At 40.5% G+C, this 18,840-nt stretch overlaps 1 protein-coding gene across 1 annotated transcript in view; it reads left to right on the top strand.

Annotated features, from left to right (window-relative positions):
• The first annotated feature begins 1,520 nt into the window (after positions 1-1,520).
• Positions 1,521-18,840, top strand: part of RAB3C (RAB3C, member RAS oncogene family) — a 129,184-nt gene continuing 111,864 nt past the window's right edge. The window contains exons 1-2 of the mRNA XM_048291351.1: positions 1,521-1,628; positions 10,921-11,148. Of these exons, the coding sequence (XP_048147308.1) occupies positions 1,605-1,628; positions 10,921-11,148 (252 nt within the window). The 5' untranslated portion in view covers positions 1,521-1,604. The remainder of the gene's footprint in view (positions 1,629-10,920; positions 11,149-18,840) is intronic.

Here is an 18,840-nt window from a genome sequence, read left to right as displayed (position 1 = left end):
CTGGCGTACACTTTAATCCATATCCATGTCTCTATGACACAATTTGCTCATGTCACAGCTCCTATGGGTGCTTCACTTCATGCAATGCTGTAACCACTGGACTCTGTCTAGCAGGCTGCTACTGCCCGAAAGCTCAGTGAGGGCTTCCTAGGGCCGTGTGACTAGTGGCATCCCAGAGTCAATTTCAGACAGCCCTGCGATCTGGCTCTGGCAGCTAGCAGTGCCACAACGCAGTGGTGGTAAAGAAGGTAGAGAAGGGTCTCTCATGAGGGTTTGAGATGGCTTTACTCACATCTTGCTCCCACGATGCTCAGAGGCGGAGAGACCTCGTAGGCTGAGTGCGGGGTGGTTTTGTAAGGGGGCCAAGGGCGGTCCCTGGGCGGGGTTGGGGTAAAGAAGCAAACAGGGAGAAACCGAGGGAGTGGCCAAGGCTAGGGAGGGAACAGGGGGAACATACAGAATCAGGGGGTTGACAGACCACCACAATGCAGTGTATACCACATATGTAAAGCAGATAACCCACTGGTCAAACTGCTGTTTCCATGCTGCCTCAGCCACCACTGCTGCCTTCTCCTGCCCTTTCCTCTGCCTGGGATGTATCCAGCTCTCAAACCTTGGGCAGACATCCCCAGAGTGAGTCACTCATATCTCATCTTCACCGTTTCATTAGAGCAGAACATGCCAAATCTTAAATCTGGCTCCAACACCCTTTGTACATTTTCCTACCCTTTGTAGACCTGTCCATTTGGGCCCAAGGTAAGTATGGGGTCCTCATTAGAGGATGGGGTTATGCAAGACCTGCTGAGACAGATATTTAAAACATCTTCTTGGACGATGTTTAAACACCACCTCATAATGACATCAGTACAGACATCAAAAATGGCTGCCTCCAGCCAGAACCGGAGCGGGATAACGGGACGGGAGCGGGAAAACAGGACGGGAGCGGGATGACGGGGCGGGAGCGGCCCCGCGGCGCGGAGCCTGCCGGCCCGCCCTCCCCCGGCCCGCAGAGGGCGCTGTGCAGCGCCGCGCCCGGGCCCGGGTGAGCCCGCCCCGCTCCCCCGAGCGGCTCCCGCGGCGCCCCGAGCGCCGCCCGCGCTCCCCCGGCCGGCGCTGCTCCTCCTGGCTGCGGGCGGTCGGGCCGGGAGGGGCAGCGCATCCGCCGAGCAGAGGGAGCGTGGGCTCCGCCCGCTCCGTCTCCGCTCTTCGCCGCAGCACGGGTACAGCGCGCCCGCCCCCGCCCCACCAAGGCGCCCGCGCTCCCCGGCCCCGCCGCCTTCTGCGGCCCCGAGCCGGGATCATGGAGCTCCGCGCTCGCCCCGCCGTCGCGCTGCCCGCTCCGCCCCCGCCCCCTCCCGGCCTGGCGCCGAGCACTCCGGGAGCTGTAGTCTCTTCTCCCAGGGCCGAGGGAGAGGAAGCCGGGCAGCGGGACTTCGACTCCCAGAGGCTCGCGGGAGCGGGGGCGGGGCGGGCCGGGGGCGGAGCGGGGACAGCTCCGGTGCTGATCGCGACGCGGGTTTGCCGGCAGAGCCCGGGCGGGCGGCGGCGGCTGTCGGCGTGCGGGAGCCAGCGGCAGCGGGCGGGCGGCGGGGCCGCGCCCGGCGATGAGGCACGAAGCTCCCATGCAGGTCGGTCCCCGGGCCGCAGCCGAGCGAGGGGTGCGGCGGGCGCGGTGCAGCCGAGAGCCGGGACGGGGCAGGAGCCCCTCCGCCCGGGCCGCCGGGCCGGCTCTGCTGCTGAGGGCAGCGGGCGAGGACACCCCTTGCGTGTGCGGGCCCGGGGCATGTGCGAGGAGTCGTGTCCCCGGGCGAGGGTGCCCGTCGCGGGGCAGCAGGGCCGCGGGTGGGTTTCGAGTCACACTCGGGCACATCGTCCTGTCTTTTTCAGATCCTGCCCCTTGAGCGCCGGTCGCAGCTCTCCTGGGAGTGACTGGCTGCCAGGTGTTGGATGATGAGCTGTGCCGAGGTCCTGCCGAGGTGCGCAGGAAGCTGGCACGATGCTTCCACCTGTGTAGTCATGGAGCAGTTGTCCACCTACGCTGGGGAGAGGTGGCTCGTGGCTAGAGCTGGGGGTAGCAAAGAGGGGCCCTTTTTCAGCAGCTTTTATGTATGGGAAGATATAATACCCCTTAGCGCTGGATGAGCAGATGCTCTACAAATAAAAGTTGCATTATGCAGAGTTTTCAGCAGTTTCTAGGTTTTTGTCTCAAAACATTTTTTGCTGGTGAACTGTACTTCAGTTATTAATTTTGGCCTGTTTTGTAGTCCCACACAGGAGCTTTGGAGCACCCAGACTATACATTTGAACACATGACTCTTTTTTCAGTAGAAAAGTGGATTAGTAACAATCATTTTGCAATCAAGTGTGAAGTCTGTTGTGATTTAAGTTATGAACTGCAGCCCTGTTAGCTAATGTTTTTCATGCTGGATATCTACTCTGGCAGTAATAAAATTTCTGGCTAAGGGAAGATCTGCATCTTTTTGCCTGCTACACATATATGTCAGAAATGTTTATGTGGTGTTTGCCATTTATTCACTTATTTATTTATCTACTGAAGATACATTTAGTATGTATTGGCTTTGGAGAGCATTTCATTAAAGGAAATTTTGCTAGGAGAGGGTGACAATTGTAGATTGGTCTCAATTGTATTTGACATTTTTAACAGATTGTTAAATTCACCAAAGTTCTTAAGTAGTTGTGGAAACAAAATGGTGGTACAACATTAAAACAGAATCTAAAGAAAGGAGAGTTCAGATATTAGGAAAAAAAAAATTGCTAGACAATCAGAGAACAACTTCTTGGGTTTCTTCCAGATTGTCAGAACAAATGGAATTATTGTTAAACATAATTGAGTAAAAGTCAGCAGAAATGCAGCCTCAGAATAATGAGAGACAACAGAAATCTACAAACCCCCCTATAAATTCAATCTTTTCTAGACTGCTGACATGGTCAAACAGTGTCTATTTTTAAGCATATCTCATTCAAAATTATAATCATATGCATCTGGATTTTTCCAAAATGTGAAAATGCAGTCTGGCACACACAATTTGATTTTCAGTTGTAGTTTCTGCAGGTTTTTTTTTCTTTCTTCTACTTGCATTATTGCCAGCATACCCATGTATTATTCCTATAAAAGATTCTAGTAAACCAGTTTTCTGTTGTGGATTATTCTTCTGCAGAATCTTTTGTTTTCCAACATTAGGCTAATATGATTGAACCTTGTTCAAATGGGGTTTAGACTGGCTGAACTACTTGCTAGATTTACTTTTTTACTATGTGATTTCCTATTACATGAAACGAATGTAGTTCCTTCTTTGCACAGAACAATTTGTAAGTCTGTTACAAAGCTACCATTTCTGAATTGTAGAGCAAGAAAAAGAGTGATCAAGTGTGTGTCTGTTGATCACATCAAAAACAACTCAGAGCAGAGTGTAAGCATTTTTTTTCCATTTCCATCAAGCAATAATTTAAAAGAAAACTAAAATGTTAAAACATTTTATCAGGATGAAAAAAAGGGCCTGAGCACTGTTGCTGTCTTTCTATGTTTGTGAGTTCTTTGTTTCAATCTCAAGCTCATGCCATTTCTCTGAAGACAGGAAGGGACTGCAATCACCAGAAAGACAGTCCTTCCAGGGAAAAGTTGTCTATTGCAAAAGTTTGCCGCTGTCATCTGCTGCATGTAGCTGAATCTGGATCAGTTTGTGACTATTTTCATTTTTTTAGCCACGTGTTCAAAGAACAGATATAAAACTCAGCAGTGCTTATGGCCATGCAGAGGTTTTTAGTTCAAAAGCAATGAACTCTCTTTTCTGTGAAACACTGAATTCCGTATGGTTTCTGCATATTCTTTTAAAGATTGGTCTGAATTACTTGAGGTGTCTATGTATCTCTCTCAATAGTGTCCCCAAGGCTTTCATGGTACTTTCGAAAGTGAAGGTTCAGTGGGAAATTCTCAGTGATTCATACACCAATTCCCTCTCTTCTAGTTTCGCTCCTTATCTGATTGTAATCTTACTAATCTCCAGCACAGAGGCACTCAGGGCTAGTTTATACTGTTGTTAACATCCAGCGTCTGCTCCAGTATACATCAGTCTAAATACTTCTCATTGCATCATGACCAGATTACTATCCAGAGAAACAAGTGTATGTTTTGTTTAGTGTTTTTTTGGTTTGATTGGTTTGGTTTGGTTTGGTTTTTATTTCTGTCGTAAGATAAACTCTTCATTCTTCTGATCTTCCTGTTAACCTTTCTGGGTATTTTGCAGTTTGAACTTGGCTTTCATAAACACACTTGACCAGAACTGTCACTAATGCTGTCTCACCAGTGCCCTAGACAGTGGCATTAGTATTTCATTTAGTCTCTTAGCCTGATGCAGCTTCTCTGGCAAACAAAAAAGGTGCAGAGCCTTTCCTATTCTCATGACTCTGAGTGCTGTACTAAATAGAGGAAATGGCAGAAGGCTTTAGCCATCTCGTTTTCATTTTCATATTCCCTGCTAAATCTAAATTTATTTGTGCTGGAGTAACTGGGCTGACACAGCTTTTATTTTTTCTTTTCATAGCTGCACTTTTTTGGTGGCCTCTTGACATCCTGTGTTAGACTAACCCACTTAGGTCTGTATCTCTGGTTTTGCCACTACTTGGAGAAGGGGATTTTAACATACTACCTAGAGTGGGAATTAGAAATACACTTCCTAAGCTAGCCTTTTCATGGACAAAGTAAATTCAGGTTAAAGAAAAAGAAATGAAGGATAATTCACTAGCCCACCACAAGAATCTGGGTGTTAGAGCCTTGCCAGTTTTTTATGCCAAGGTTTTTATTCACCTTAAATTCTACTGTTCTGGGCAGCTCCTGACAGTGTGGCCATATACATGCTAGTTTTGCTGATATGAAGCAAGTAGAGCTTCTCTGAAATGTTTTGGGCATCTCAGTATCATCTTGATATTCCCCAAATTCGCATTTCAGTGTTCTGCTTAAAAAACCCTTTGAACTTTGAACTACAGGTTTCTAATTGCACTATGATACATTTACATATATGCATGATTCTGACCTTGTAATACCTTGAAGCAGATAAACTTGTCCTGATGCTGCCAAGTACATTAGTTTAAAAGCTGTTCTCTGCAGATGGCTGGCAATCAGTAAATTCCAAATAAGTGGCTGGTGCATTGTCTACTGAACTCTGTTAATTCTTACTAATTGGTCAGTTAAAAAATAAATTATAAGGATTTGTGAGCATTGGCTGTGGTCTGCATCTGTGGATATCAATGTATTTGTTGAGATCACACCAAAAATACAAGAGATTAAGCAGTTTGTCCAAGATGTAGAAGAGAAGAAAACAAAAGTCATGGAAGTCATGGGATGCCTCTCAAAGAGTTAAGAATAAAATCCAGTCCCTAGATTAATCTCATATTTCACCTCAAAAGGAATTAATTTCTTCATGATTGGGTTATTTGTCACAGTGTTCTTATACATAAGTATTTTGGTAAAATTTTAACTACTCTGATGATGTCGTTTGATCTACACATGAAAGACAACTAATGTGCAGTAAGTGTCACACACTTGCACATCCTACATAGTTTGATGAGTTACACTCGTTGAATTTTTCCATTGTACTCCTTTGTTTCAATATCCATTGGTTATGTTTGACTAATTATATTTTATAAAAGACAGAAAGATCACCTCTCCAAAGGCTGCATGGGCAGGAAACTCTGTTTTTACTAAAATATCAACTATATCAAATAAAGTCAGTTTCTGTATGGAAAGAAATAGAAGTGTATATATTTCTACCCTGTATATAGGAAAGAAGAGTTTCTCTTTCCACTGCAACTGTGTATGTATAAACACTGGTCAGTCAGTGGTGTTTCACCCTAATCCTTCGAAGGGATCTGTTAAAAAGGAGCTAAGTTACCCCACTTTCAGGGGTGGGCTGTAACAACACTCTAGATAGAAAGAGAGTGTTGCACTTTGAAACAACTGTAAATTTGCTAGTCTGTATCAATCCTCACTGCACATAGAAGCAAGACATTTTCTCTGGACTTACGATCTTTTCCTTTAAGACATGCCACTTACCAGGGTTTTTAAAAGAAAACAATGTATTTGCTAAGGGCGTGAAGGAATGAATCTCCGTGTTTTCAATCTCAGGTTTTCTTGCCTTTTGCATCATATTTTCCGGGGGCAATTCATCCTGCATTAAGCATGCAGAGTGGGGTGCATATATAAGTGCAAACTGAAGTGGTGTGCAGGCCAGGGAGGTCACAGCATCCTGCTCTGCTGAAGGAAGAAAGCTGTTCAAATTGATTCTGTCAAAGAATGAGGCCTGCCAAGGCATAAAGAGTAACATAGCCAAATGTTTTGTTATGTTCATTAAGGTGGCAGGTAAACACAGTTTTTCTGACATCTGTTCTCCACCCTGCTCTGTTTTCACCATTTCTTTTGAGATCAAGGAAACAGCTAAACAGGAGACTTGGAAAGCACCTGGATCTGAACAGAAAACTTTGCTTGATGATTAAACTTGCCTATGCCCTTAAATAATCCATGTTTAAGGAGTTTAGAGATATGCTCTATGCAGTGAAGCATACAAAACTATCCTTTTTTTGTCTTTGCACCATATTCAAACTGGCAACGTAACTCCCCCTGGCTTTGATAAGGAGCAAGTGTGCGAGATCTCCTGTCTATAGGTTTCCTGTTCATTGTCTTGAGCTTAGAATTCTCAGTGGACTCTTCAAGTCTGTCCCAAGCCCTTTAGGAAATTGCTTGAGACTGCTTTCATGCTAATGAAAATAACGTTGTGCATTTTCTCTTCAATTTTACTAAATAAGAGCAAAATTGTACTGAAGAGAAAACTCAGTGTGTCTTGTTGAAAGTGATGCTCATTTAATATATCCATTTAACCTTTGAGAAAAGAACTTTGTCGAAATAAAAGTATGCATTTTACTTTTTTTGAGACAGAATATCATAATATTAGCGAGGTTTATTTGGTTCTTATCCATGTATGTAGTGTTTAATTACAGGTGGGAACACAGCATTCCTAGTGATTGCTTCCAGCATCAGTTCCAAAAGAGGAACATAGCATCAGCACTAACTTCTTCATATTTCTTTTACAAATGCCTCCAATAGTAGGGACAAGTACTGTCAGGAGCGAACTGACATAGTAATACCTTGGGAAGTGGTTTACAGTGCATTCGATAATTAATTTTTAAGTCAGCAGCTTGCATTTAAGAAAGAGAAGCTCTGCAGGCTTACTCAAAAAGTTCAAGAGGACCAAGCATCTAGATTTCTCTTACAGCCAGCAGAATTACAGATATTTCTTTAGGGTATCATTTAGGTTTTGAGCTTAATGTGGATTGTGCTTGGAAGAATTTGTCTCTTTGCTGACTACAGAAGGAGTGAGTTTGGGAAGTAATGGCAAAGTCTTAGCAACTGCATGGAGTCTGAGGTTTCTTCACGTAAGTGTAGGCTCATTTGAGTTTTGGACAGGAGAAAGGATCACTATCAGTAGTCTAGGGAGACTGGCTCTCTAGGCTAAAGTTAGTCTCTCCAAACAGTTTCAATTATTACCTCACTAATCCTCTTGGAGAAATGAGTCCTTTCCTATGCCTTTCCTATGCCTTTTGCATCCTGTAATAAGCAGACATACTCCCGCCCCTGATTCTATGTTCAACATGCCTGTAATTCTGCCTATGATATTACAAATTATGACTTCATAAGTTCATGGCACAGTGAAGGTGTTGGGTTTTATTTTTTTTTTTAAAGAAATGTTAAGGAAACTATTGCATAGTTAATGCATATAACCACATTAATTTAGAGGAGCACTGAAATTTCTGTGGGTAAACTCTATGTTTAAAACTATCCACAGGAAACACATTCTTACTCAGGAAGGCTACACATAAAACTATCCACAGGAAACACATTCTTACTCAGGAAGGCTACACAATATACATGGTTTATCAGGACTATTATTAGAATCCAGATCTCCTGATTTCTCTGCTCACTGAATCATACTGTTTCTGAAATGTTAGGCATTAAAGTACATGGAGATGAATTGTAAGCTTCATAGGACTCAGGGCAACAAATACATGAAAGCTTAAACCTTTCTTTGTAAATCTTAAACTGGTTGAACAAGCGATGTGAAAGTCTTCCTAGGAGGTAAAATAAGGAAAGAATATGATGTTCCTCCTTGCTATAAGTGGTAACTACTGCTATCAGCTACAGCACAGCAGAGAGGACCTGGAAGGGCAGTGGAACAGGCTGTCACTCTGTGGTGACACACTGGCACCCACAGCCACTGCAGACTTTGCTCTGATAGACTTCATTGACTTGTTGTTGCAAACTCTGCACAATGTCAGCATGCCCTGTGTTACACTGCTTTGCAGCGACTTGTGAGTAGACTCATATAAGCAACATTTGATTTTCTTTTTCTTGTGTTCTAAGCAAAATGTCCCCAAATAGTTATGCCATACAGGACAGTAGTGAAGGTTTCTGTCTTTTCTATAGAAGAAATCAGAAAGCTGAAAGATTAGTAATGTGTATGTCTGCCAATATTCCGGTTTTTATTCTAAAGCTTCTTTGTTGCATACCTGAGGAAGAAATGAATAAATATTAAGGCCAATGCAAGCACTCAGGTTATGAGCATGTGGGTACTCAATACTACATTTAATGAGGAAGGTAATTCTGAAATCAAATTCTGAAACCAAACACTCCCTACTGTATCATTTATGAAATATGTCTGACACTGAATTTTCTATTAAAAGCTTGCTACTTCCAATGTCTTCTTCAGAACTTTTTGTCCCCACTCTTATATGCCTCTTCAGTAGTCCAAAGAAGCTGGCATAATGTTTATGATGATATGAGATAGAAGAATTAGCTTGAAACAATTACAGAGTAACTAAAATTCTGCTGAGAGTATGGGTTAGTGCACATCTCTCACCCTGGTTCCAGTTGTCCTTTCTGATTGCCCAAATGCATTCTGAGATGCCTAAATTAGAAAGCTTTTACATGAGCTGATTTTCTGTAAGCCTTTATGTTAGGTTATGGTGTCTGTCTTTCTGTCTCAAATCAGCATGCAAAAGTGTTGTTCTTAGAATAATCACATTCAAAAACCTCCACAGGCTCTCAAAATATTTAATTTTTTTTTTTTTTTAAAAAAAACTTAGATGAAACACTCAAGGTTCTTTATTTTTGCCATCTTTATTTTTGCGACCAGGTAGAACTTTGGTCAGGTTTTCATGTTAATCTCTGAAATGTTCGTGAAAGCCTAAGGTGTACGTTTTATAAATGGAATCCATGATCTTTGAAGTCCCTAGAGCAAAGTAGGTTGCTCTTTAACAATATTCACTAATCTCTGCTTATTCAGGTGTTTCATATGGATTAAAAACTGTATTTTAAGGACTCAAATTTTGAAATGTTGATGGCATCCAGCAGGACCTTGACACAGTTAGGAGATGGGCCTCTGCAAACCTCATGAAGTTCAACAAGGCCAAGTGCAAGGTCCTACACCTGGGTCATGGCAATCCCAGACACACCAACAGGCTGGGCAGAGAAGTCAATGAGAGCAGCCCTGTGGGGAAGGACTTGGGTGTGATGGCTGATGAAAAATGCACCACGAGCAGGCAGTGAGTGCTCACAGCCCAGAAAGCCAAGGGAATCCTGGGCTGCATCCAAAGGAGAGTGGCCAGAAGACTGAGGGAGGTTCTATCCCTCTGCTCTGCTCTTGTGAGACTCCACTTGGAGCACTGCATCCAGCTCTGGGGTCCTCAACATAAGAGGGACATGGAACTGTTGGAGCAAGTCCAGAGGAGGGCCAGGAGGATGATAAGAGGATTGAAACACCTGGCCTACTGAGACCAGCTGAGAAAGTTGGGGCTGTTCAGCCTGGAGAAGAGAAGGTTGTGTGGGGACCTCACAGACACCTTCCAGTATCTGAAGGGGCCTACAGGAAAGCTGGAGAGGGACTGTCTGACAGGAACTGGAGTGGCAGGGTAAGGAGGAATGGGTACATACTGAAAGAGGGGAAATTTATATTAGACACTAGCAGGAAATTCTTTATTGTGTGGGTGGTGAGACACTGGAACAGGTTGCCCAGGGATGTTGTGGATGCCCCAACCCTGGTGCTGTTCAAAGCAAATTAGATAAGGCCCTGAGCAACCTGGTCTAGTGGGAAGTGTCCCTGGCAGTGGGGTTGGGATTAGATGATCTTTAATGTCCCTTCCAAACTTTAACATTCTATTATTCTAACTACTTACGATGATGTTGCATTAATAGTGAAAATTCAAAAAACTACAGAATATGCTAGTACTGGGGAAAAATCAAGACTTTATTTCAGAGGTATATATACTCACTATATAATGGTATGATAACTAAAAACTGGTAAAGGCAAAATGCTTTGAGTAAGTTTATAGGCATGGCAAAAGATAGCAACATATTTACAATAAAATAAATAGTTCAAGAATTTTATTAGATGTAAAACTTACTAAGTTTCTGTTTGGAAATATACCTACGGTGTCAAAACACAGTATTGTTATTGACCTCTTATTTCTTTCTTGTACAAATGAAGTGTCATTGTATTTTCACCATCTATTCATCACATTTTCTGAAAACAAATATTTTTAGTGGTATACTCAGGAATTGTCCGGGATTTTTAGAATTATTATTTATTGTTTTGGTACCAGTTACCAGTCATGTTTACATCCTCTTTTGCTACCAGAACTACTACTGGATACAAGAATCACAAAAAAAAGAATTAAACCTCTGTGATTTTCTTGAAGTTCACATTGAAGCATACACATTACTAATCTTTCAGGAAGATATTCTTCTTGAGCTTCATTAATACCTGGTATGAAAAAATCCAATAAAATCTGAATGTTTCAATTTTTTATGATAAAAGAGGCAATGAGATATTTCTTTTTTATTTTGAATTACAGATGGCATCTGTTCAAGATTCCAGATATGGCCAGAAAGATACATCTGACCAGAACTTCGATTACATGTTCAAACTGCTCATTATCGGCAACAGCAGTGTTGGAAAAACCTCCTTTTTGTTCCGATATGCTGATGATTCCTTTACATCTGCATTTGTAAGCACAGTTGGGATCGATTTCAAAGTAAAAACAGTTTTCAAAAATGAAAAAAGAATTAAACTGCAGATCTGGGTAAGCTAAAAAATAATTCTGTGAATTAAGCAAAATGTAGTAGTTTTGATAGCATTTACACAACTGCAGGTTTGCGTTGAGTATCATAAGCATTTTATATAGAGAGAGAGAGAGCATGGGAATGAAATTGCAGTTAATTATTTCTTGTATAGTTTTTCTGTCTTGAATATTAGAGTGCAAACAGCATTTTTCAGGTATTGAATACAGTTATTTATCATGAACTAAATTCCTTTAGGAAATAATACAGGTTGATACATATTAATATCTGTGCAGTGAGCTATAAACACCTGTGCAATATGTAGACTATTGAAAGTGGTACATGTTATATCAAAGTACCTTGAAATACCAGTTTTAGGATCTAGTGTCTTCCCTTAAAAATTTTGAATTCATTTAGGAGCTATGACAGTGGATGCATAACAGAAGGCATAATTTTTTGTTCTGTCATCTGGATCACCTGAAACATCTTCCATCTTCTGCTGAGGAAGAAAACATGTGCAAAGAGACAGTGTTACCCAGGCATACAAAACCCCTTGCCCATATCCTAGAGACAGTAGAAAGATGCCCAGTGGAAAAAAATGAGATACCAGGGAATAGGTTTCCTTTTCCGCAAACTCTCATCAAAAATAAATAATAGTCAAAACTTATTCCATAGAATCACAGAATATCCTGAGCTGGAAGGGACCCCACTCCTGGCCCTGCACAGGACTAACCCAACTATCACTCCATGGGATAGTCCTGACAGTCCTGTCAAAAGCTTCTTGAATTCTGGCAGACTTGATGCCATGACCACCTCCCTGGGGAGCCTGTTCCAGCACCCAGCTAGCCTCTGGGTAAAAAACTTTTTCCTAATATTCAGCCTAAACCTCCCCTGACACAGTTTCATGCCATTCCCTCAGTCCTGTCACTGGTCTCCACAGGGAAGAGATCAGTGCCTGCCCCTCCACTTCCCTTCAAAAGGAAGTTGTAGCTGCAGTGAGGTCTCCCCTTGGTCTCCTGCAGGCTGAACAGGCCAAGTGTCCTCAGCTGTTCCTCATATGGCTTCCCCTCAAGGCCCTTCACCACCCTTGTGTCCCTTCTTTGGATGCTCTCTAATTTTTTTGTGTCCTTTTTGTATTATGGTGCCCAAAACCACACACAGGACTTGAGGTGAGGCTGCCTAGTGCAGAGCGGAGTGGGGCAATCCCTTCCCTTGCCTGGCTGTGCCTGGTGCACTCCAGGACATGATGGGATTTAGGACAGATTCACTGATGCTTACATCTCATCGTTCTTGGGTGATAGGGTGATACTAAAAGGTGAAGGAGGAATAGCGTGACCTTTAATAATGAGGAGTTTAAGCTTCAGGTCCTCCTGGGGTGCTTGAGGATTTTGAGCAGTGTTTCCTTTGTGAGACATTTGTAACAGCCTTAAACCCCAGATTTCCTGGGTTTTTTTCCATGAATACAAATAATTTCAAGTTCGTTTATTGATGGGCAGCCATTAAGCTTCAGAAAATCTTGGTTCAAATCTGACCAGTTCATCAAATATGATTTAAACAGCAGATAAATTTAATATTTTAATATGGCACAAAGGATAATTTCCCAGGGTTTTCTAGGCTCTTTCTCATTAGGCTTCAGCCCTTGGTATCTCAAATAATTTATTGTTCTGTGCCCCCTAGAACTGGAACATAGACTTTTTGCCTCTCTACCTTTTTAAGCATAGGTTATCACTATTATCATCAGTATAACAGTGGTACATACTAGGTAACTATATATTCCAAGAATATAAAATGTGATATATAGATATAGATATAGATATAGATATATATAAAACACTTCAATATCATGCTGGTTTAATTGTAGTAGTTTAATGTGGGAGATCGCGTTGACATTGTCTTATTATTTTTTTATAATGGAGCAATAAAATTGTGTTGATATTGTAGTTTTTACACAATTCTAATCACCAAGTATCCATTACAGTAGATTTTATTGTTCATGTCTTTCCTAGCAAAAGCAGCAATGCTAGTTTAAAATGTTGTCATGTGATTAGTTTGACACCAGTATATGTTTCTCCTCTCCATGTCACAAATATGTGTTTGGCTCAAAGCCATCCAGTGATCTAGATGTGTTCAGGTCTATCCCTAGCATGGATGGGATGTAGCAGCTGTATTCTTCCCAATTCTAGAAAAATGTGTTTTGTGTTGTTCTTTGCATGGCATTAACATCAGAGTCGAAACAGGCTCTGACAGTGCTTGCCTGAAAAAACTTGCAACCAAAATGGTTGAAACAAACCCAAGAGCTCTGTATCCCTTAGGAAAGAGGAAACAGAGGCTCAGAGCATAGAAGAGACCTTCCTGCTTCATGAAGAGTCTTGTGCCAGGATATAGGGTTAGAGACAAGACTTAAATTCACACTTCCATACGAAAGGTTTTTACCAGCCATCGCTTTGTCTTTGTGTCAGTGGTTATTTGGGTTTTTTTCCCCCTAAATTTCTAATGCCAGTTCTTAAAAGGCCTTGTCATTACCAAATTAACTCAAATTGCAACAGCTCACTTATTGTCTCTGCTTTTTAGATGGAGTGTTTTCTGTTGGAGCATTGTGTTCCAGTTAAGCTTGCTAGTAAATCCTTTGATTGTTGCACCTCTGAGACCTTCAATAAATTCAGTAAGGGATCTCAGAAAGCTATTCTAGTGCACGAAATCTGAAATAGAGCACTATTACTCGATTTCCTAAGTTACATGAAGAGCAGAATTGTTCTTAATAGGCATTGTCTATATATATAACTTGTGTCTGTATCATACGATACTTCGTTATTTTTATTGGTTAAGAAAATAACTTTCTAAAGTGAATAGTGCTCTTGCAGTATCCATTTCCATTTCATTCATTCATTTATGAAAGGCAGTTTATATTCAATAGAATATAAAATCAAATGAATCATAGTGAGTGTGATTTGATGTTAAATCTCAGTAGAAACATGAGCTTGTAACACTTGTATGAGGTTGTAACACTTCCCTCAAAATCAGCAACAAACTATTTGGTGACATAATGTGATAGCTGATGTTCAGCATATAAGAAATAAAATATTATTGAAAGTCTCACAGTTTTTTAAAGTCAGAAGACTGGAAATGGAACTTTAAAATGTGTTCTGAATGACAAAATCAGAACCAAATCACTTTTGCTATGCACTTAAGAGAAGAAATACATGGAATGATGCTGCTCTGCTATTCTTGCTTGACAGTAAATGCAGAAATATGTAAATAGGAATGCTGTTAAGTCTCTAAAATTCCCTAGCTAGACACACAATTGATCCAATCCAATATGTCCTGTTACAATATTGTACATATTCTTCTAGGTTAAAGTTCCTGTTTAATAGTGCTTTCAGCAAGCTACATTGTGTTCAGCTTGAAGCCTGTTGGAGCTTGCAGATTCCGTCAGAGTAAGATTCTCATATGCTTCACAGTGAAGGTTACAAGTTTGTTTAAAGTCAGCATGGGCACTCAAGGAAGCAGAGTCATTATTTAATAATAAAATTCACAGTATGATTATCACAGATGGACTAGGAAGGGTTATCAGATTGAGATAGGTGCTGTCTGGGATGCTGTGCAAGTCTTTTGTTTGTTTGAGTTTTTTTCTTGCTTGGAGGTAATAGCGTCTTATTCTTGAACTGTCTTCTTTCATTTTTCTGTAAGAGAGGTTGGGGCTCCATCTAGTCCTTGCTGTAGTATCATTTTCATATAGTCAGAACGAGCCTACTGGGAGCATTTTGCTGGGAGCATTTGCTTCTTTTCCTTTTGAGCCAAACACCTTCTTTCCACAATAGTTACTACTGGAATTGAAAGACGTTCAGAGTTCAAGTGCTATATTGATTAGTGGTAGCACATTACCTTGTCATAGGACCACCATCTGGCCCCAAAATTTTGCTTCACAGCACATTATAACTGTGACATTCTGCTATGGACATCAGGAAGACAGAATACTAACATGCCTCTTACCTTTTAGAGGACAGCAATCCAAAAATACTGTGCTTTACCTAAAAGATATTGATTTCTCCATTTAAATTATACAAAAATTTTGTAAAGAAGTTTTGTCTGTATGCAGCACATACAGACAAAAGATAAAAGTCCATTAAAGGACTTTAGGATGTTTCACAGTCTAAAATAATAAAAAGTAATATATTTTTTCCTCCATTTGGTTTGAATTAGTAATATTAAAGGGAAGAGCTGGAACTAGAAGGCTATAAGATTTTTTTACTTTCAAACTTACATTGAATTAAAAAAAAGACTTCTCAATATTAATTTAGACAACAATACATTCTAACTAAAATTATTAAAAGCTCAAAGGTGTGTAAATCAGAAAATAAAAATAAGAACCTTTTAAATCTATCTGTACCTGTGGTGGTATAAAGCCTTGCATTACTTTTGTGAACTGTCAATTGTATAATACAAATAACATTCTGCAAGAGTTTATAGACAAACTATAGGCTTATTTGGACAATAGAATTTGTTAGCTAACATGTCAAAATAAATCACAGAACAGGGAGAAAAAAATAAGGAAAAATAAAGTCCAGATACTGGCTCCTAGAAGAAAGCATAAAATTTGCAAAGATAAGTCAACATATTTAACTGAGAGCTTATCCATACCTCATCTTTGGCTTATTTTTAAAATTTACTTGATCAGAACTCTCACTAACTTCAAACTGATCTCAGTACAAATTTTGTCTGAGAATGAAGTATCAAATTTTCCCTCTGTGATCTGTTTATTGCACAAAAAAGTTAAACTGTATTCATACAGCCATATCCGATTGTAGCACTTTGGTGCAAATATCAAGTAAGAATACTGTGCTGCCTTTTACTTCTTATATAGCTTTTCCCTGAGTCTAGCCATAGACTTCAGGGACTAGGTGCAATAATCACGTAGAAAGATATCCTTTTAGAGAAGACAGGAAAAGAGCTGCTTGTGTCAGCATATCCTTCATAGAAGTGTTTGTGACAGTTTCATTTGATAGCCAAAATGTTGCTTCCTTTACATCAACAGTTTCTATAAATCATCAGAGGGCTTAGGAACTTAGTGAAGACTAGGTTTTATAAGCTGACTGAGAAAATGCAATGTCATCATTCAATAATTAAAACTATTGTAGCTGTTAAAAAAAATCTATAAATACTAGGCACCTGATTTTTCCTCTACAAGCTTCCTAACAGTCCTTTAGCAGTGAGAAGAATTCAGATTAAGGAAGAAAGTGTGTGTGTGTTTGTGAGTGTGTGCATGCACGTGCATGTATGTTAGAAGGCTCTGTAGGAGTACCAGTATGCATGAAAATTGCCTTGATATTGAAGTCTTTGGGGGAGCATCCTGCACTGACTTAAAAGTGTAGAGGCAGTGCAATATTTCAGAGATACCTGACTGACTGGGGCTATAAGAATCAGTTCAAGAATCACTAAATACACTGGTTGAGTAGAAAGTGAAAGCTGAAGCAGTAAAAGTGGAGATATGAGTAGCATGTGGAGAAAGAGCATAGCAAATGTAGCAAATGTTTCATCACAGGATTTTCAGGTCCTGACTTTGTCACATCTGTCTCATCTAAGTGTTTCTAATTCCTGTGATAGCCACTGCAAAGTATATTTCATTATTCCTTTTTCAGCTGCTGGTGACAATATGTAGCTGCTGCTTTGAATACACAATCTTTTCAGATGAGGATAGTAAATCTAGTATTGAAAATGAAACTTCCTCATCTCAGCATGAAAATCAAATGTGTCTACTGTTATACATCAGACAAAGTGATTTGAAGAGGGTAATATAGAACCATAGAATGTGCTGAGTTGGAAAGGACCCATCAGGATCATGAAGTCCAACTCCTGGCCCTGCAAAGGACACCCCAAGAGTTACACCATGTGCCTGAGAGCATTGTCCAGATGGTGGTGTGACCACTTCCCTGGGGACCGTGTTCCCATGCTGGAATTTGAGACTTCTCTGGATCCAGCTGTATTAGCAAATGAAACTTTCCAAGACTGTCCTTGGGCACTGCTATTCAGCTGGAATGGAATAGCTTTTGTCCATGTGTTTAAACTCTTTCAGTCTCTGAAAGAGAATGGACATATCCAGATCTTATATTGGGAAGGTCTCTGTCCTTTGCTAAGTCCTGTACTCTGCCCAAGAACTGTTAGTGCTTGCAAGCCTGGATAAAAACCATGCGACAAAACATGCTGGCAGTTTCACAGCATAGACAGATTTGATAGCCTTGAAATGCTTCTTGGCGCAACTTAATTTGCTGTTACAGACATGGCCTGAAAGGGCAGCAGCTCCAGGCAGACATGGGTGGGGCTGACCTGCCCACTGTGATAAGCAATGCAATATGTTCACAAATTTTGGACTGTTACAAGGTCCTAAAGGAACCATTCCTTTAGGAATTCCTGAGAAAAGATGGTTTATGAGGAATGAAGTTGTGACAGACAGAATGCAATCTCTTTCTGGACTTTTCCTGTTAGTTGAAACAAGGCAAAATTCTGGGAAGCTTTTGTTTTGTATTAAGCTGCCCTTCAACAGGTGAATGCTATCCAATTATACTTGGATATGGGTTGCCTAAACTATTTCCTTTCTCCTCCTTTGCTTATTTCTACACAATATGAATCTTTGAAGAGCCTGAAAGTTTTGGGGTAGGATCCTGTTTTCATAATGCTATATTATTTCATGTGGTGTCTCTTATATGCTCATTGAGAGTACTTCCACATATGTGCAAGTCATCTTTGGTATATTTTATTTCTCAGAAATATTGGCATTTACTAATCATTATTTTTCCTTAATTTTTTACCCTTAGTTTTTTTACCCTTACTTTTCATAGCGTCTGGAGTTGCCAACAACAGATATTGAAAACTTGTACAGTCAAAGGAAAGCCTGTTATAGTACAGAGAGAACTATTGTATTCAGATCTGTCAGACAAACACCAGTTTTTAATCTCTGTGTAGCTTTAAGGGAGTCTTAGTTAATTTCAGAAGTTGTATATTTTCTGAATTTGGAGATTATTAGTGTTCTCTTTACCTAGCCCTGTTTTTTCTGTATTCTGTTTCCTGTACTTGTTTTTCTGTTTATATTAAAGTTGTACCCATGGATCCAATTCAGCTACAATTTTCCATCATCTTAGGTAAGTAGCCAAGAAAGAAATTGTTGAATAGTTCGCTATCAGCCATTCAAGTGGTAATGAACAGGTAGGAAGTAGAGATAGTGCTTACCTAAAAGGAGAAAAGACAGTTTGTCTTTTCTCTAAACTTTAGTACATACTGGTAATTTATATAATCTATATAATGTATAAAAATATAAATAACTAGTGTAGCCTAAACATTAAAGGCATCAGAGCAGAGGGAAATATAAGCAGAGACTGGAAAGATAATATGTGTGCTCCTGTTCAAAGTTTTACTCTATTGCTCATACAATGACACAGGATGTGAGACAAAGCACCAAGAATCTGAGTGAAAATGGGACCAAGAGTTTACGAATTAGGGCATCATAACCAGTGTGAAAAATCAGAAACAGTAACAGATACTACATGTGATGGTTGGTATTATTTCTTTGCATATCACACTACAAAAATGCTAACAGATATGATACTACAGTCCTTTACTGGAAAACCCAGAACTGTACTCATTAAAAATTTTTTGCAAGAAATGCTGTCTTGGGAACTATTCTGTGTATAAAAATGTAGATGCATCCACTATAAACAATACAG

The sequence above is a fragment of the Corvus hawaiiensis genome, chromosome Z (assembly GCF_020740725.1).
Source record: "Corvus hawaiiensis isolate bCorHaw1 chromosome Z, bCorHaw1.pri.cur, whole genome shotgun sequence".
Lineage (NCBI taxonomy): Eukaryota > Metazoa > Chordata > Aves > Passeriformes > Corvidae > Corvus > Corvus hawaiiensis.
Note: the sequence above shows the minus strand (reverse complement) of the source record. Positions and strands in the feature narration are given on the sequence as shown.